This window comes from Anas acuta, chromosome 16 (genome assembly GCF_963932015.1).
Source record: "Anas acuta chromosome 16, bAnaAcu1.1, whole genome shotgun sequence".
Classification (NCBI taxonomy): domain Eukaryota; kingdom Metazoa; phylum Chordata; class Aves; order Anseriformes; family Anatidae; genus Anas; species Anas acuta.
Window position 1 is genome coordinate 11,954,168 of NC_088994.1, and position 20,474 is coordinate 11,974,641.

General features: G+C 38.9%; 1 protein-coding gene across 2 annotated transcripts; it reads left to right on the top strand.

The window, feature by feature from the left end:
• On the top strand, positions 1 to 17,028 carry EDN3 (endothelin 3). 2 transcript variants are annotated; one of them, XM_068700497.1, is made up of 5 exons: positions 1 to 400; positions 727 to 967; positions 13,491 to 13,655; positions 14,601 to 14,716; positions 15,635 to 17,028. In XM_068700497.1, exons 1-4 carry the CDS (start codon positions 349 to 351, stop codon positions 14,671 to 14,673), a joined length of 531 nt encoding a protein of 176 aa, XP_068556598.1. In that variant the 5' UTR covers positions 1 to 348; the 3' UTR covers positions 14,674 to 14,716; positions 15,635 to 17,028. The 2 variants fall into 2 exon arrangements, with proteins under 2 accessions (XP_068556598.1, XP_068556599.1); XM_068700498.1 differs by having other exon boundaries at positions 14,601 to 14,705.
• The last annotated feature ends 3,446 nt before the right edge of the window (positions 17,029 to 20,474 follow it).

Consider the following 20,474-nt stretch of genomic DNA (forward strand, 5'->3'; position numbering starts at 1 on the left):
GAGCAGGGAGGGAAGGAGGGAGGCAGGGAAGGAGGCTGCCCGCTGCGGGGAGGCGGCTGCAGCTGGGAAACAGCAGCTCCGGTTTCTGCTCGCATTTGGGGGTGGGGTGGGAGGTGTGTGTGAGAAACGCCAAGCGATGGATCTTCCCTGCTCCTGACGCCGCTCTCTCCCCGTCGGGACTCAGCGGGCGCTGGAGGAAAGGAGCCGCGAGGGAGCAGCGCCGCTCGCAGCCCCGTGGGGAGCCGGCTGCGGGGAGCGGCGGCTGCCTCCGGCCCCCAGCGACTCCTCCCGGAGCGGCCCCTGCGCTTCACCTTTGCCTGCAGTTAACAAGCGTGCAATTTGGGGTTAATGGAGCTGGGGTTACTGTTCCTCTTTGGACTTACAATTACATCGACTGCAGGTAACCTGACTTTCTTTCTTTCTTTGCCGTTTCCACGCACGCACACAAAGAAGAGCTGCTTTTGCCCTTCTTTTCCCCAAAGGCTATAAGCAGAAGCGCGGGTAGCTACCTAGGCATCACCGGCCGTCGGTGGGTTAAACCCCCCAGAACCTCTCCCGGGCCGCCCTGAAGCCCCGGTGCTGGCATCCCGCGCAGACATAACGGTGCCTTTGGCCGCCCGAAACTTCTCGGGGTCCCATCCCCAAGGGGGCTGCAAGCGGGTGAGGGGCGCGAGGGGGCCGCAGGGGGATCTCTGAGCCCTGCTCTTCCCCCTTCCCTTTTTGCAGGGTCCTCGCTGCCCCGGCCTCGCTCCGTGCCGGCCGGCGGCGAGCCGCGCTCGGCGGCGCTGGGCCGGGAGGAGCGGGAGGGCGGCGAGGCGGCGGCGGCGGCGCCGGGCGGCGGCGGCCGGGCCAGGGCTGACGGCGGGGCGCTGCGGCGGCGAGCCCGGCGCTGCACTTGCTACACCTACAAGGACAAGGAGTGCGTCTACTACTGCCACCTCGACATCATCTGGATCAACACCCCCGAGTGAGTCAGGGGCGAGGGATGGAGGGGAGGGAGGGAGGGACGCGAAATGGCGGGCAGGGCTGCGAGGGGCCGCCCCTGCGCGGGTCGCCGGGAGGTGAGGAGAGGGGCTGCGGGAGGTGAGGTGAGGGGCTGCGGGGGGGCTCCGAGGGGCTGCGGGGGGCTCCAAGGGGCTGCGGCACCCGCCCGCCCCCAGCCACCCTCAGGGCAGCTCCGCGGGAAGGCGGGGCTGGGGTCAGGGGGGCGAGGGGCGGCCGCCAGGGGTCCCGTCGGGGGTCGGGGGAGGCCGAACTGCAGCGCCCCGCCACCTGCCCGGCATCGCCTGGGGGGGCGGAGGAGGAGGAGGAGGAGGAGGAAGGCTGGGGAGTGGGCTGCAGGCAGCGTCCCGGTGGAAGCAGCCCCGGGTGGACGGCGTGTGCAGCCCGAGTGCAATTAGTCATGGGGGGAAAATGGAGTTATTTTGTAGGAGAAACCTGTTTCTAATAAACCGCCCTTTAGGAAGGGAAGAATAGTGTGTGTGTAATTGTACTGGCTTTGATAAAAATTCATGTGGGAGAGTGCTTTGACGTTAAAATAATATTTTGTTGAAAACCTCAATATACCAGAGTTAAGATGTTACAGAAGAGTGTCTTTTACAATTACGCTCAATGGGAATGGTAAACATAAGCTTTTGTTTCAGCATGTAATAAAAACAGTTCTTGAAATCATCACATTTCTCATGAAGTGGAAATTCTGAGTTTCACGCAGGTCAGAGGGGGTGAAGCACATGCAGAAAAGCAGGATCCATTATGAACAGTATCTAATTAAAAGAACTCATCCAGGAAGAGTGACACTTTGCCTACATCCTAAAGGTTACAGTCCTCCTCCTAGCCCATTGTATATATCCTGTCTCATTGAGTGACTAAACAAGTCTTAAGGATTTGTAAAGATTTTCATAGGCTAAAAGGTATCAGTCCTGTAGGAACCACAGCAGTCAGTTCATTAAAAAATAATCAGGAGATTGGATGAATCTAAAACCGTTGACTGCTGTTGACTATGGTTTGCTAATATTTCTCTTAGCCACAAGAATAAATTTGAATCAACTGCAAACCTTGTCATTGGATTAAAATAACAAAAGGAATAGAAAAAGATAGAGAGTAGCAGTAGAAAAGGTTAAATTACACAGGGTTTATAACACTTAATTTGTAAATTCACATGTGTATCCCAGCTAGAGGCCATGCCTGATGACAAGCCTTTTTGAAATTCTACCAGCCTGAAAGTCTAACACGTCCATAGAAGTCATTAATTTTTTTTTTCTTCTTTGTTGCTGTTGCCATTTTCATTCTATTACGAAAATTATTTTGGATGCAATCCTGTAACATGTTTGCATTAATTCACTGATGTGGAGGTTTTCTTCTAAAAAGTAGAGAATGGAGAGAGAGATAAGATTTCCATAAAGGAAGTATTCATAATTCAAATACTAAACAGCTGGGGCTATGATTCTCAACTTTCTTTACTAAAGTCAATTGTACACAAAACAACAGCAAATGTCTCTGGTACTGCCACTGTCCAGTGCACAGGTCTTGCCTGTGATCGTTCAACTTCTCTAAAAGTTTGATTTCTATCATAGTTATTTTTATGCCATTTGACCAGATATTTCTATGCAAGCTACAGAATGTATAGATTCAAGGATTAAGTATTCATATGGAATGTTAAATTCTATACAGGACTGCCTTGCTCCGTTAGCTGGTTCTTGAGCAATGAAAGGAAAGGCTCTGTTTATGTGTTAGGTAGATGTACAAATCTCCCTCTAAGCTGAAAAAGCACACCCTTGATTTTCAAAGATTCTAGGATTGCAGAAGAATGCTTCTAAATATGAGGGCAGAGGTAGCCACTGAATTAAGTAAGTATGGAGATATTCCACATTTTTGACCACGTTCAGTGCAACAGGAATAGGATTACATTACATTAGGATTTCATGTCACATGTATGAATGAAAAGGTGCTAATTCTGGCCTGGTGTTCTACCTGGAACAGTGTTCTCAGTAAGACAAAAAGTATTTCTGGATATGAATGAGAGGAATCAGTCCTGCCTGTGCACTTCAATATCCCAAGAAAGTTACAATACTTCTTTAAATGGAAGTAACCCTTGGATCTGTAAAGACTGCATGGCTGTTTATAAATAGGGCTTTCATGTTTCTGTATACGTGTTGTTGGAAGTTTTTATATTGACTAGTAAAAAGGATTGTTCAAACGTAACTTTGAGGACAACACATGCAACGGAAAGCCAGAAAGATTACATTGAAAAATAGAGGTTTTCAGAGAATCGTAGAATCGTTTAATGTTGGACAAGACTTCCAAGATCATCAAGTCCAACCATCAACCTGGACAAGTTTAATGTTGTTTTTTATCTATTGCTGGTGCCTATACTCATAAAGGTGTATTTGTATCTTCATCTAAATGGGTCTCTCTTGCTTACGATACCATTATTAAATCATGAGCAAGTTAGTAAACTTTTGGGGCGTGTTTCTTAAATAGAACAGAACATCTTGAGTTGGAAGAGACAAGGATCATCAAGTCCAACCCCTGGCTCCACACAGAACTACCTAAAAATGAAAACATATGTTGGAGAGCATTGTCCAAATGCTTCTTGAACTCCAGCAGGCTCGGTTCTGTGACCACTTTCCTGCGAGCCTGTTCCAGTGCTCGACCCTGACATCTGTTGACTCTGATCTTTTTCCTGCTTATTTGCTTCTCATTTCTTTTGCAGTTTAACTTCCTACACCAAGCACTACAATTGATTTTTTTTTTAACTTTTTTTTTTTTTCTTTCTCATTTCTCTGGATTTGTATCCTTCACTTTATCCTTTTTTTATTCCTGTCACAAATTCCTCATTATTTTCTGTTACCAGGTTACTCTTCTCTCCATACTTCACAGACAAACTTCACTTCCTCCTCTGATTTCTTCCCTCTACTCTTTCCCACAGAAGATGGTGTTAAGCATTGTTGTAATATGTTTAAAGCAAATAGTGGTCATGATCTCCTCTTTTCCTTCCCTGTGGAAGTGGTTAAAGTTTCAGTGACAACAGTGTTGGAGGCAGAAGCCTTGCCAATACAGGGCCTTTATCTATCCTTGCTGAGAAACCACTTGGATAAGCAGAGTGACAATTCTGGAAAAGCACACAACTGCAGAGTATCCAGCCTCTGACTTTGCAGCTATTTCCAATTAAATGAGATATGACGTGTACACATTTGAGTATTGCTTTATACGTATCTACGAACCACTGGGGTTAGTCCAGATCACTGAGCCCACCAGTGTTATTTTCACGTAATGTGAATCCCTTATGCTGGGAGCAGCAAGAGCCCTAAGTGGGAAAGACATAGCCCTAACGGAAGTCAGGTAAGGTAGAACAGAATAATGCAATTACGTGATGCAGACAAAAGTTTCATAATAAAGATAATTAAAAGCTGGTATTTTTTTTCTCACTGATAAAACTGGTTACTCAGAATTAGTTGGCAATGCATTTTTGTCAAGTTATTAATTATGCATATCTTGATCTGTATCTTGATCTATAGACTGACACATTTTGAGGGTGAAAGAATGGCTTGTTTTTTAAACGGTACCCACTGATGTAATAAAGCTACAGCTTAATGCTCAATTCTATATGTTAAAGAAGAAAATGTAGGGAAGACCTTTTAGATCTGTACCTCTTTACAGGAGTCCTATATTTCTTTATGAACTGAGCTTGTGCATCAATGTCAAAATGCGCTTCAGTTAATGACATTACTGTTGCTGCATGAACTACTACAGATGCTCAGAATGATTAGTAAAAGATTAAAAGATGAAAACTATGGGAAAATAATACTATAACGGTGATGCAACATCAGATACCAAAGTGGTCTTTAATTCTGAAATAGAAGTAGAGTAAGAACATGTGGCAATAATACAGAGACTTTCAAAGGGGAATCAGCGTAGATACATAATTTTAAAAGCACTTCCTCACTTGGATTAAGCAACAAAATTAATTTATTGAAGTGTCTAAATCAATGCAAAAATTTTTTCTCTAGGTGACATCTTATTTCAGTATTAATTAAACTCAAAAGATGGATAACTGAATGAAATTCTATGAACATGTCATAAAGGGCAGCTTAGATGATGATCCAACAGTTCTGTCTGCCAATTACATCAATTTCTGAATCAGTACAATTGGATGGACAAAGTGAAAGGGAGAATTTGTTCTAATATTTTTGTGTTTGCAGCTCTGATCCTCTGACATGTTCTATTTCCTCTGGGGAAGGACAAGGGCATACACTAACTCGTAGTCTGTTGTTTTGCTCTGTGGGATATAGTGGTAGAGGATATGGGGAGTGTTTCACGAGTATGTGTTGACATTGGGATGCTATAAGGACGCGATGTTGCGTCGTTATTCCTGAATGGCCATCAAAATTCAGCATGTCAGCAGCACTAGGTCAACAACTCTAAATGGTTCACCTAGGGAAATCTGTTTTTCTGATCTAATATGACCACCTGTAAAGGTGAGAAAGGCCTTTTTCCTTGTTTCCTTTTCCTGACAAATGTCAGGATTCAGGATTTGCCAGAAGCTATATAGGCAACAGTGGTTGACTCCACCTATGATCAGGTGTCTAACAGCTATAAGCTAATGATCTTTGCTCGCTGCTGGCTTAGGTCACTGTCATAAGGCCATCCTAGAATGAAAACAAGAAGACTCCAGGACAATCAATTGGATACTCCTCTAACAGGATGCCCTGCTGACTCACTTTTCCATTTTCTTCATAACTTCGTTTTGTTACCTGCATCTCATCAGTAATTGAATTTCATTGAAAGAAAGCCTGCATAACATTATTTAAAGTGCTTTTCATTCTTATGGTTATTAAGTGTTATTATAAAGTCTTACATTTTCCCTATTTTTTTTTAGAATTATCTCCATCATTAGTTAAATGTAGACACTGTCCTGTGTCCTATTACTAGAAATAAAAGAACACAGCTAAAGATTTCTCGTTCACCAAAACAATTAAGCACGTGCTTATGATCTTAATAGATCAGAATAAAAATACCTGCTAGCCGAAGGCATGATGATAAAACAGTGGCTGCAAGCCAGGCAAATTCAAATAAAGAAGTTGATCTCTCTGTTTAACAGTGTGCATTGTTAACCATCAGAACTAAGTGCCAAAAGAAGTGATGAAATGATGAATCTTATGTTGAATTGATTTCATTTTTCTGGATGAAGCTTGCCCTGCCCTGTTGCAGACTATCAAGATTAGACTATCCATGTGTATCTCAGGTCTTAATGTAGCCTGAATAATGAAAGATAAAAAGAAAAACCTTAACAAGTTAGTAACAATTAAAATAACTAAAATTATGGAATCTATGGTCATACTGGTAAAAAAAAAAAAAAAAAAAAAAATCAGGCATAAAGAAGATAAAAGGAATTAATGTAAATGAGGAATATTAACAAAATGAGTAATATTAAATAACTTTTTCTTTAAAGTTATAAAAATATTTGTGAAAAATTAAATGAGAGATTGTAAATTTCCCCTACCCTAAAGGAGGATTTTTGATATTAAAATGCTACACAAGTCTTCACATCAAAAGCGGACTATTTCAAATAGGTTTACTGAACATAGTAATAGGCTTCTACTGTTATGGTTTTATTTTATCATAGACAAACTGGTGTGCTTATTAGACCTGTTATACAAACATGGTTATTCTTGAAAATTTAAATCATGTACTGACTTCACACCTTGATTTAATACAGTTTAATTGCATGGATTCATGGGTAGACAAGTCTTTTGATGTATTCATTCTTTGCCGTTATTACAAATGAAACCCCAAGGGTTTCAGAATAAATTTATTGTACAGTTCCAGCTTTGCACAACTGACCTCACATCTAGGTTGACTGTCTGTATGCATATTCCTAGCTTTTATGCATATTCCCAGGTAGACAAGACAGTTTGCTGGTCATTTGTCGTTATCAAAATGCATGCATTTTACTAAGCAGTGCAACCAGTTTTCACAACTCGAATCCCACAATCAGTGAGATAAGTATCAAACTTAAGAAAAAATGTCTTCAGAATAGTTCAATAATGGCATATAACTACACAATCTTTTTACTTAAAATACAATTTTTCTAGGCTAAGATAGAAAACAGCTTGCTTTTTCGTGCTTATTCTGTTTTAAAGGACGGGTCAGTACACTCTTGAATGAACAGATCCAGTGTTTCCATTTTACAATAACTTTCCATTTTTTTTTTTTTTTAAAAAAAAAAAAAAAAGAAGAAGAAGAAAGGTGTGGCTTTGTTTTTTAGTGAATGCCTTCTTTTGACAGTTTCATATTGAAAAGACATTCCCATTCCACTAACTGTCTCAAATTCACCCTCTCTCCTGCTTGGTGTTCTGCTCATTTCTCCTGACTGCTCCTAAAAATTCTTTTCAGATTTCCTCATCCTGCATTGTTCAGCCTGATCCCTGGGTACCTTAAATCTCTGTCTGACACATGCACAGCTTGCATGCCCTTCTCAGTCTAAATGTAGAATATATCCTGTCTTCCTGAAAACCTTATTTACAGTGCTGACAGTATTGATAGCTTAACAGCAGTATCCTCAGAAAGACCTGAAATCTCTTGGCTCTGCAGCCTAGGCTCCCGTGTCATTGCAGGAGCTGCCCCTGAAGAAAATGGGGTCAGGAATGAGACACGCTAACAGCTAGTGCCTTGAAATTTCACTACAGCTGCTCATGTTGGCCTAATTCTAAGACTAAACAAAGAGTAAACAGTCTCCATGGCCATCAGACCACAGGCACTTTCATCAGTCTTAAAGCTTAACCTTTGTTCATTTTCCCCCAGGTTTGTTTTATTTGTTTTTAAACCAGCAGTGGGTTTTGAACTGTACACACTGCGGGAACACGCACCAGAGAGTGTGTTGTGTGTGTGCACTGGTATGGTGGCTTCAGAAACTAGCAATGGGTACTCTGCATTTTACTTTAAGAAAGCTATCATTTACCACCTAATTTTATCTGATTCCTTTCCTCATTTTCCAGCTGTTCTTGCCCTTTGGGATTTGCCTCAGTCTATTTCCTTTAGAAGCAGCCTCCTTGTTAATAAGATTTCCTGCCAGGCAGAGGAAGAACAAGGAATAATGGGAGCTTGGGCCCCACAGACAGAAAATATTGCACCAGATACATATTTTTAATCATATCACTTGCCACAAAACTGGGAGCAGATTAGAACTGGTATGAGACACTGAAGGATACGGGCAGTGCTGTTTAGAGAGAGGTATTTTTGTGAAGCAATAGCTCGGTTCAGCAGGTTAGCTTCTCTGGGTGTTTAGAGAATGAAATTAAAAAGAAAAAATACGCCCCCATGGTTTGCTGATTTCACTAGCCTCAAGAAACATACCCCAGGTTTTACTAAACTCAGATTTTTTTTCTGATCGTATTTGATATAGAAAGCATGTAGCATCCTTTTGACAGCTATAAGGGTTTTATTGATAAAATTAAAATATACACAGACTTAAAAAAAAAACAAACATGTTTTGATTTTACTATGCACAGTTTTGCTCAAGCCTGTGTCACTGCTGTAATCCTCCTGGGATGGCGTGCTAAAGAAGGTGCCCAGCAATAGTCTGCCTTATTGCAGCCTTTGGATTCTCTCACAGTACTTGGGTAGTGTGAAATCTCACTGGGAGGTATATCAAAGAACCCATCTGATGAGTGAGATGGGATGGCAAGGTAGATATGTGCAATCTTTGGCTTATTGCCTAAGTTAGCTATAACTAATTACTAATTTGGAGTCCTCACAAATTATCAAGTATTAATTAAAGAACAGGATTGAAAAAAATATATAAACAAAAAACGAGTGAAGGTAAAACCAAATCCAGCAAGATTTTGGAGCTACATCTTTTATGGATAACAGTTGCCTGTTTAGATAAAGAGGAACACTGAGTACAACTAAATGGAGGATGGGGGAAATAAAGGTGTGGCTCTGGAGCTTAAAAACTTGTTTCTCTCATCTGAAAATAATTTTAACTGCAAAAAGCTGCTTAGAGAAAGTACAATTTCTACAACCAGAGCATGTGGTTAGAATGACAGAAGACCAAGAAGTCCAGGACTTCTCTGAAGAGCATTCCCATGGTGTTTTACTTAAATGATAATGAAGAGGAGGAAGTGATAATATGGGAGGAACTCCTATTGTGAACTACTCACAGTTTAAAAAACCTGATGCTTGTTGCAGGCAGTTGGAGTGAACTCTCAGAAAAGCCCATGATCTCATCATCTGCAGTTACACGGTATTACTGCAGTAGCTTTATGCGGAATTGTACACAGAAATATCTGTGATTTCCCTCAGCGCCTTTCATTTTGGAGACATTTTGGTGTCCTTGAAGGATGTTACTTTTTGCTTCCTTTCCATATTCTTTGTTCTCAGTGGTCCTTACAGGGATCTCATACATTTTAAGATTGTCTGAGAACACTAGAGACTGTTGGGAGCCTTTCTGGCCTGGATACCTGCCAGAAAATATATTGCTGAATACTGAAATCGCAGCATCTGAGATGAATGCTGCAACCCCCTCATACCTTTGTTTTGGCTGAAACTCTCAAGTGCCCTGGAGGTATCTGCTGTGTTTAAGTGGCTGGGAAAGTAGAAAATAATAGCAGCTCATAGGTCAATTATAACATAGCATGAGAAACTCAGCCACATGTTATAAGAATTAAAATAGACCAATTGGATTTGGCTGCCTGAATTCTGAACATTCACCCTGGTATAAATGAGGGACAGCTGGACATGGGCAAATTGTACAATTCCCAATTAGACTTAAAGGCAAGAGTTACTCAACGGGCAGTTTTTTCTGTGGGAAATCTGCACTGGTATCACTGGTTTAGAATGGCTGTTTCACTACTACTCAGTACTTGTCTTTTTCAACAAATGCGTATCTCTATTAATTTACTGACAAAAACTTGCTTCAAGAGACAGCTGACGTCTAGGTCAGCTTTTTATGTGGCATTTTATGGATACAAGTGCAGAAGTACAGAAATGGTCTGGGTTATTTAAGGATCTGAATATCTGACCTCTATGCTTTTGCCTTTTAAAATTCTAGGAGAAACATTGGCCAGCCTAAAGATTGCTGCCTGTTCCTTCTATTGCACAAATCAAAAGCACATTTCAAGTGACAGGAGCACGCTGTGCCTTGATTAGCTTTGTGCAGCTCTATGTTACACATGGGATTATCTTTGGATAACAGATCTGTTGCACTGACTGCCCATAATTTTACTACATGAAATAATTCCAGGCGCTGGAGGCACTGGAGAGTTAGGTTAGCAGCTTCTTTTCCACAGCCTTATAATGAGAGAAATAAAGAACAAAACAGCTTATATTGAAGAAGCTATTTGTTTAAACTCACACCCTCTTTAATTTAGAAAGTGGTTAATAGCTGACTAAAGAAGTGAGATACCTCACCTGAAATAGGAAGCAAAGCAAATGCTTGGTGACAATTAAATGTTGACAAGAATTCCCACCTAGCATGTAGAAATTGTAGTTCTGTGTCTGTCATTTTGAACCTGAGCACTGCACCACCATAAAATTTGCTGCACAACCAGCCATTTATTAATCACATGTAACAATCTCAGCATGCTGCTAGGCAAATGCTTCTGATATTTGTTCAACTGAATCTCTCTGGCATCTCTTCTCACTTCTGAAGTACTGGGAAAGAGGCATGAACTAACTTGAAATACTAACATTTTCAGCTGCTGGAATGATAACCATGCACACACTAACATTTTTTTAAATGTTGAGATTTATGAGTTGCATCAGAGTAACTGACAGGCACAAAAACACTGACTTTTTTTTTTTTTTTAGCTCTTTCTGAATACTGCTGGAAGGATTCTGAGTTGCTATTGAAGTTTATCTGTAGGAATAAAAAAAAAAAAACAGGCATATTGGAGAACTATTAAATTTCCATCTCTGATCGGCAAATCTGCATATTAGCTTACATAAAAATGTTTGCTTGGGTATTCTTAAAGGTCTTACACTTGACAATGAGGTGCTCTTGAATACATTTTCCAAGCTATGAAGCATACCCTTATAAGCATAAGGCTTACGAGTCTCACAAAACTTAAGGCACTTGATTAGAAAGATCAAAAGCAGTATCTAAAATATCAGTTTCCTCCTCTGCTTCTGGCTGTGATTCATGCTTCTAATCACTTGGAATTACACTACATTGTCCACTCCTGCCAGTTTGCTGGAATTTACTGTCTCTTAGGAAATACATCAGACTGATAAAGGGCCCGTTCCTAACTCACTGTAGTTCTCATACTGATGCATTAACATAAAATTGATGTTGATTATGATTGCACTTAGCCCATTAATTTGCAAACTGCAGCAACTACGGAATAAAGCACATGTGCCCTTTTGCCTCTCCAGCTGTGAAGGCAAAACCTCTGACACAGGCCAACCTGTAGCTCAGTCCCACCGAGAGTCTCATTTAGAGAATTAAAATAAGAAAAAATTGTATCATATGTTGGAAAAGTGAACATTTTAAGGGGAACCACTTAAAATAATGAAAATAAAATACTACAGTATTTGATGTCTTGTTAACATGATGCGGGATGACATCTGCAACAGCTGTAAAAAGCTTCCTTATCCCTTTACAGCCTATCTACCATGAAATAGGGGTTTCACAGCTGGTTAGACCAAGCAAAATTCCTCTCTTTATTTCAGCCTACATCTAAGAATTAAGTTGAATAACAGAGTTGTCCCAGACTGTTTCCATAGAGGGTTCACTACCCTTAAAAAGACAGGAACTTTCTTCCTTTCATTCCTGTCTCTAAATACCAGCCATTACTTCATAAAAAGCATTAATGTATCTAAAAATATGACTGTGCAACAACTATTTATGACACAAGTTAACTACATTAGCCATTTATCATTCGTTATTCTCCAGTAGATGACAGTGCAGAATTATTAATACTCTTCAATTATAAAATAGGACTTGCCCTTAACCCTGAAGACAACAAATAGCTCCTCAAATGTCTGTTTGAACAGAGGGGGCAAAATCAAGTCCTAAAGTCCTAACCCCAATTTGCATATTCTTGGCTTTTCCTAGTGTTGAGGTATAGCTGTAGAATGAAGGAAGTGGTGAAAACAGACAACAATTTCTGCATACATGTCAAGAAGATCAGCACCTGCTGGAGAGTGTCTCTCTCATGGTCTGTAACAAACAGAAATACTGCTTGTGATTTTGCCTCTTTCTGTGGTTTTATAACAAATCTATCTGGTTCAGGCTGTGAAAGATGAGACACACGGTTACAAGCTGGTACGTTACTAGCAGTGCAGAGGTTTGAATAACTGATTTGCATGAACTGTAGTGATGTTACATCAAAAATTATAGCAGAGATTATAAAAATAATGTTTCTAAACATTTCAGCCCACCATGAGCGTGGGAAAATGGAAAATTTGCAGCTTTCCAATTAATAGCCTAATGATGTTTTTATGAAAGCAAATGAAACAAGTCCAAGTACACAGAGTTAGTGGTTCCAAGCTGATTATTCAGGCTTTGTTCTGCAACCCTTCTGTAACCCTTCTATAACCACTCTTACTTCCTCTCCTCCGCATTTCTTTTTTTTTTTTTTTCTCACCCTTTCACCTGTACTCCTCTTTCTCACTTTTGAACCCTTTGGTTTTTTAGCATTTGTGGGTTGCTTAGCCCAGCCCTTAAGTACACTGGAGCACTGGTGGGTCTCCAGAAGTTCCATGTGGTGTAAACCTGAGATGAGATTCTGTGACAACTTGTAGTAGTAGGAGAATAATTCATGACATACATCAGAACTATTCATGCATTTTTGGGACACTAGCAAGCAGCCATGAAGCATTCCTTTTTCTGATACTATCGCCTATAACCTGTAAACAAAGTATGCCAAACTTTAGGAAAATAAAGAGAATTACCTCTATCTACTGGCGTGCTGCTGTAAAGAATATGTAGGCATCAGTGCTTTTCTGTGAGAGATCGCATGAGAAAGATTATCTAGCTGTTCACACATTTGTGACTCGATGGTTCATGTTCCTAAACGTGATGCAGTAAACTAATCATGTTGATGGTTTTCTCCATTTCTCAATAAAATTAATGGCAAATCAGAAAATGATGACAACAACATGTCATTTATCTGGTGGAAATTGCCACAGCCCCTTTTTCAGTTTCTACCAGCCATGGCACTGGACATGACATTTGTGGGGAGTAACCAACACAAAGAAACACTGAAATAAGCAATTACCTGGGGATGTATTTGTACTGGGTGCTTGGTACTCAATTTATTTTGTACGTAGTCAATGTAGCTGCCAACTAATTCTGACATTTGAGCTGTTTTTTGTTTGTTTGTTTAGCTACTTCATAAAGTTTGGTATATGAAGATACCAAACTCAATCAACTTAGGCTTTTATAAGTTGATTGGTTTGATGTAGGTCTGTTTTCTAAAAGAGAAAAAAAAACAGAGCATCATCTTAATAGTTCCTAAAATATACAATATTTGTGATTCTCACAACAGGAGGACTGTTCCATATGGGCTGTCTAACTACAGAGGCAGTTTTAGAGGCAAAAGATCTACAGGCCAGAATCAAAGTACTTTCCAGTCTTCTTTTCGGTGTTCCTGTTTGGATACTGATGACAAGCAGTGTACACAGTTTTGCAGGAGAATGCAAGACAGGAGAAGGTGAGCATCTTTTCTTAATAATGCAGGCTGCGTATATGATTTGACTATTTCATGGAAGTAAACTATTCATGGAAGTAAATTGTTCATTGCATTTATCAAATTAAACTGATCAAGAGATGTATTGATTTCAAATCCAATTCTCATATCTAGTTGTGTAGGTTAACCCTGGCCAGAAGCCAAGCACACACACAGCCACTCACTCACTTCACCCTCAAGTGGGGTAGGGGAATGAATAGTAAGAGCAAAAGTGAGAAAACTCATGCTTCATGATACAGACAGCTCAACAGGTGAAGGAAAGAGGGGAAAAAAAAACAGCAACAAATAAATAACCACACACACCAAAACCCAATAACCAATGCAATGTATATCACTCACCATCTCCTGAATACAGACCGATGCCAAGCCAGTCACTAAGAAAAGCCAACCAAAAGCAACCCCTCCCCCCCCCCCCCCCCCCATCTATACCCAGAGTTTTGTAATCAAGGATAATGTTAGATGTTATGAAATATTCCTTTGGCCAGTTCAGGTCACCTGTCCGAGTTTTGTCCCATTGATGCCATGCAAGCACTGGTCAGGAATACCAAAACGGTGGTGCACTATCAACACTTTTTTTTTTTTAAATCACAAATCCAACAAACAGCAACGTATGGGCTGCTATGAAGAATTAACTCCATCCCAGCCAGACTCATCCCAGCCATCCCATCCCAGCCAGCCAGACAAATGAGTGTGGATTTCTTTTTATGATGTGGTATTTTTGAAATAGCTACAGTTAGGATAACAAGCAGAACAATTCAGGCCATGCTTAATAGTGCATTATTTTAGAATGGAAATATGCAAGGCTTTTTCTATTCTAAACAAAGGTATGACGTTGTCACTTTATGAATAGCTCAGTAAGGATAATCGATGAGAACACAGTGAGAAATTGAGCAAATCTCTCTTCCCCAGAAATCATGGATCAATGAAAACAACAGAGGAAAAAGACCAAAGCAGGGAAGAGGAGAACGCTTTCATTCAGTAGCACAGAGAGCTTGGAGGATCCTGAACAGTCAGGTATGGCTCAGGTGTGTATCTTGTTGAGTAGAAATACTATGTTTCAATAAATTTGCTTTGTATTTTCATAAGACTAAATTATTCCAAATGAAAATTTTCCCTTCCTGCTAAATAAGGGCAGAATTTGGATTGTGAAGTTTTTTTTTATTTATTTATTTTTATTTTTAAATAGCCTTTATTACACATAGAATTACTACAGCTTTTCTCTTGCTGATATAGCTCTTTCAGAAATTGGATTCTCTGGCGATAAGCCAACATATTTTGGAAACAGTACTACTCCCTCCCCACCCCCCCCTCCAGTCAAGAGCTGTTCCTGTCTATCAACTTTTTACTCAATTACTACTTCAATAACTTCATCTACATGTGACAGTGCACTACTGCAGTAAAACCTAAGTTGTCTGGGTACAGAAACATAACAAACTGTTTTTTTGTGGAAAAATATTTAGAGGGGGAAATAAATCTACTATAAGTGTCAGATATAAAGAGGTTACTGTGACCTTGTAGCCAGTTGCAAAAACGTTCCAGTTCCAAATCAAAATTTAATACCATTGCAATGTAAGAAATGCAAAATTATATCAGTATAAGCAAATACTTGTAGTTCTGGGTGAAATGAAGCAGCCATTAGGACTACAAGACTTCTAAAATAAGTCAAAATCACCTCATTACCTCAAAATTTTAGCTATGGAGGGAAGGATCCAACTTCTTTTGTTTTTGTTGTTGCTGTTTTTTTTTTTGTTTGTTTGTTTTGTTTTGTTTTGCTATGATTATGTAATCAGAGCTAATTAGGCATCTGGGTAGCATTTACTCTGTGTGTATACTATATCAAGTAGGTGTGTGTATATAATCAAGGAGGTGAACCATAGTTCTACCAGGTCAGAGACAGCTAGCTCTGACTAACCAAGCAGGCTTTTTTTTGTTTGTTTGTTTAGCTTTAACATTCATTTGCTGAAGCTCAGAAGCAAGAACTTAAACTACAGCTCTCTCCTGAGATGGACAACATTGATGCTTCAGTCTGATGCCAGTGGAGAATTCAGCAGCATGCAACACTTCCATTCCCTCAATGCCATTCTGAGGGCACGTGAACCTGTATGAAGAAGCTTTCTCCCATGCTTCCCCCGTGAGAGTCTCAGTAAAGGATAATTATCGCATAACCTGGCAGGGAATATATATATCAATATTTGAACACAAATACAAAGACTGATTCAAACTTCAGCAACACAATTTCAGGAAACATTTTTCTACCTGATTTTTAAAAGTAAAATAGAAACATACTGTTTCACTTATGCTTGCTATGTGTCTGAAGAACCCATCCAGTTTTACGTGGGCAATTGTAACAGGACAACGTGATGAGTTAGAGAGAGATTGCCTATACATGAGTTCTCAATAAGAATAAACAGATTCAAAATGTTTCTCTTGTTAATGTATGCAAGCCTGAATCATCATATTGTAACCTTGTGGCAGATGTTTAAATAACAATATCTATGCAGAATAAATATGAACGGCTAATATAAACGTTACTATAAACTATAGCAAGTTAAGAGTATACATGGAGTATTCAATAGGTTACTGAATTTATGCACAAATTATTCTTGCACAAAGTTCCATTCAAAAACATTTACAGTGCCTATTTAGAGATGCATTGTAGCTGATGAGCAGAACTACAATAATTCATCCCAAATAAATTTCCTAGGGATGAAAGGGTAGGACTATGGAACTTCAAAAGAAACTTCACACAAAAGAATTTATTGTACCAGATCATATGCTATTCAAAGCCCCCTAACATACATTATCATCCTTAACACATACATTCATCCTTTCTAGTCCTTTAAATCACATTTTTATCTCTTCACTGAACAACTTGGAGACATGATGATGTTATTATATCCACCAGTGGATATCTTTCAACAGAAAATATATTTTCAGAAATTATGGACTTTTTTGATAGAAAGATGCGAGAGTAAGCTTGAAAGAGAGTAACTTTTGCACATCCTATTCAATAACATAATTTAAAAAGAGAGAGAGGAAATCCCTTACTTGTAACATTATAGATCTTTTTTTGGTTTGAACTTCAGGCAGACTTTCCCCAGGGTGCATAGGTTAAACTGTAACCAGATGACGTTAAATTATATTTTATTGGAAGATGGAGACTAAAAGAAAAAATGCAAAATGAAAAGAAGAGTAAAAATGGTTATATAGACTTAAAACAGTGGTGATAGACTTTGTTTGAAACAAGAAAGGGAGGTCTTTTTGCCAAAATATATATGATATTATATATATATATGGATATATTTCATAAATAAATTATTATAGTTATAAAAGTAAATATATCTTTCAGTTATTGCATTTGTATCAGTGTCTTATTTGCTGTACAAATGATTTTGTACATTTATAGAAAATAGATTATTTATTATACGGAAACTCCTCACATATAATTTTCCCATAATTTTTTTAAAGGAAAAATTTCCCTTCCCCTCTGCTCCAAATAATCAGGCTTTGTTATGAAGAATGCTTAGTACATTTATAACCACTAGCAGGATCTTTGTTTTTCTTTCCCTGAATGCGTACACCTAGGTCATACAAAATCTTACCTTTTTCAAAACAGATTGATAGCTCTAAAAGTCTGAGAATTGAGTATGTACCCCTAGCAGTTCATGTAAAAATCAATCTGTCCTGAACACAGCAAAAGAAAGAACATGAGAAATAACTGTTGTGTTAAACCAGGAAGGGACAAAATTCAAAGTTTATAGATTAATTTGGATATATCTGCAGTAAATTGCAGCATATAGCCAAAAAATGCATGTGCTGGGTTCTGGACTGTAACTACAGCTATTCTGTCTGCAAATAGTTTATGACTACAAGATTATTACCTACTTTTCATATGTTTATGGAAAATTTCACCACTAGCATCCCTCATGTCTCAGGGAGTCAGTCTATCTATTTTTAATGGTATGCATATTGGACTAATTTGAATTTAAATTCTTTAAAAATTTCACATAAAATTAATATACAACTGATGAATGTTTTAAGTAAGAAAATTTTTAAAATGTGATAAATCAAAATGGTTATTTGCAGAAGCTAGAAATAAATCTTTTCACATGTAACATTAGCATAGCTAGGTGTACTACAGAACTATTCTTCTGGGATATTGTTTTGAGGACACTCCAGTATAGTTTTGTAACAACAAATTAGTTCCAGTTCTTACTCTATTCCATGTACAACTGTTTATATGCAACTTTTCTATTTTTGTCAACATGGCATAGCTCTTATTATATTTGCCATCAATAGAAGTGCAATTTTCAGATGTTAATAGGAATAAGAACAATAAACGATCAGAGGTCTGGAAACACCGTAGAAGGGAGGCTTTGAAGAATTTTTTTTGTAAGAAAAACTAAATAAAAAAAAAGGGGGGGGGGGGGAAATGAACACAGCCATCAAATGCACAGGTCTGTGGCAGGGAGGAAAATAGCATATTGTTCCTACGTTCCTCTAGCAGAAATAGCAAGTGTGGGGCTTGCGTTACAGCAAAGCCCATCCATGTGAAACATGGCAGTAAGAACAGTTAAGTGCCATGAAGACAAGAGTCTCATGGAGACAATGGTCTCCATCACCACCTCCACTTCTTATTCCTTGGCTGTGCCCTGTGAAAGGCATAGACTTTGGTGTCAGAGTCAGAGAGGGGTCAAAGCTGCGAGTGGGGAAGGAAGTGCCTTCCTGCAGGGTTAGGTGACTACTCCCTGAGCAGAGTTCATGTTTCCTGTTCATCAGAGTAAATGGCTCCTTGCTTGCTGTGCTGGCTTTTGGGAATACTATTCATTTGCTTCTAATCTTCCCAAAGATTACACAATGATTATAAAACTTGGAAACAAAGTTCTTCAGTAGATCCTTCTCATGTTAAGTTAATACAGGGATGACTTTAAAAGGAAACTAATTTTTACTTGACTTCACCAGGAAAGTTATTTAATTTTTATTCATAAGAATAGTTGAATTAAAATAGGCCATTGATTTATTCATTTCCCTTACTAAGGGTTGTTTGTAACCCACTGAAGTTTACCAGATATGTGGGTGGGAGAAGGTGGTACATGTTTTAGAGTAATTTTGTCATGCAGGCAGAAGTAATTTTCTCTTGGCTAAACTGTGACAACTTAAATCATTCCTCATTTGCTTTATGAATGTGCTAAATGGAATTTACTACATCCTCCAACTATTCATTAAACGCAGCAGAATGGAATTGTTTTTTCTCCATAATAAAAACCAAGACTGCTGGCATGATGTACCAGCAAAGACTGAATGAAATGCTTTTGACAGTTTTAAAACCTCAAAGAAGTTTGACATATAAGTCTTTCTCACAAAACACAGCTGAGTAAAAAAGAGTTTGAAAGAATTCCTTTTGCTGCAAGAAAATAATGGAAATACGTTACTACAGTGCATGTAATCTCTTCATAACAACTAAAAGAAACAGTGGCCAGAGTTCTGGGATGTGCCACCCAAACCCACCAGATCCACCCAGACAGATACTTTCTAGATACCCAGCACTTAAGCCTGACAGATATTCCTATTGACAGCATCTAGCACAAAAAAAATGAAAGATTGCAAAGGGAAATCATGAAAATTTGGTTCAAGGTGATTTGAGATGACAAAACTATTTATCTTATAGGAGTAAAATACAGGCTAATAAGAGTAAGACAAAAATGCAACTAGAAGTTATTGTAGAATCATAGAACCATTCAGGTTGGAAAAAAGTCTAAGATCACCTAGTCCAACCATTAACCTAGTACTAAAGTCCATGACTAAACCACTCTACTAAGTTCTACATCTACATGTTCTCAAAGACCTCCTGTTCCAATGCCCTTTCAGTAAAGAAATTTCTCCTAATATCCAACCTAAACCTGCCCTGGCACAAAGGAACAGAAAGCCATATGAACATTAAATCTTTAAATCCACAACTTGATGTCTATTGGAACAGAAATCAAATAAAATTGTGAACAGATGAGATTGGAAACAATCTCTGGTTTCACTACTAGAGTTTTGCAAAAGAAAAGACATAACCTGGAGAGCTTTATAGTACAAAGAAATGTCAGGATTGAGAGACTTAAAATATGTTAAGCAAGTTAAACGAAGCATATTGAGCTTTCTGTTTACCTTGTATGGTATCTTTCCAAACGTCATTCAAAAGCAAATTTTCAGAAGTATCAGAAGTATCTCTACTTCCAAGATTTTCAGAAGTGCTTTCTTTGGAAGACAGATGTGCCTTGATTTGCACTCCAAAATTATCTCTATAGCTGAGTAACCTATGCTAATAGTTAGTAGTGTAACTGCGCTTCAAAAAAACTTCTGGGATGAGGTTCAAGTTCTGCCATGAGAAATACTTCACTGAATTCTTGGGCTCTTACTGAGCTTTAGCCTAAGCTGCAAGATCCACATTGCATAAAGTAGTATCCATATTGAACACATTCCCTCTCATCCCCCATACTTCTAGCTTGGTTCTCTATTTCAATATGCACCTTATCAATCTTAAAATAGTTACCTGGTTACCAAGTCACATTCTATATGCACAATGCTTAGAATTCTTAGTCCTTCTGCATTTTTTTTTCTTTTTAGAAGGTATTTACATTTTTTTTTAACCATGTTCTATCATTCAATCATCAGTGAATAGATACCTTCTATGTGGACAAGGCCATTTAGACAGTAAAGGGCCATTATGTTAAAAAAATTAAATGAGAAGAGATGAGAAAATATCTGAGAAAAAGTTGTTTCCTTTTTACTTATAGT

Coding starts and splice junctions, on each gene's coding strand:
- EDN3 (XM_068700497.1), top strand. CDS start 349: ATGGAGCTGGGGTTACTGTTCCTCTTTGGACTTACAATTACATCGACT. Junction 401..726: donor TACAATTACATCGACTGCAG/GTAACCTGACTT, acceptor CCCTTTTTGCAG/GGTCCTCGCTGCCCCGGCCT. Junction 968..13,490: donor ATCTGGATCAACACCCCCGA/GTGAGTCAGGGG, acceptor TTCTCACAACAG/GAGGACTGTTCCATATGGGC.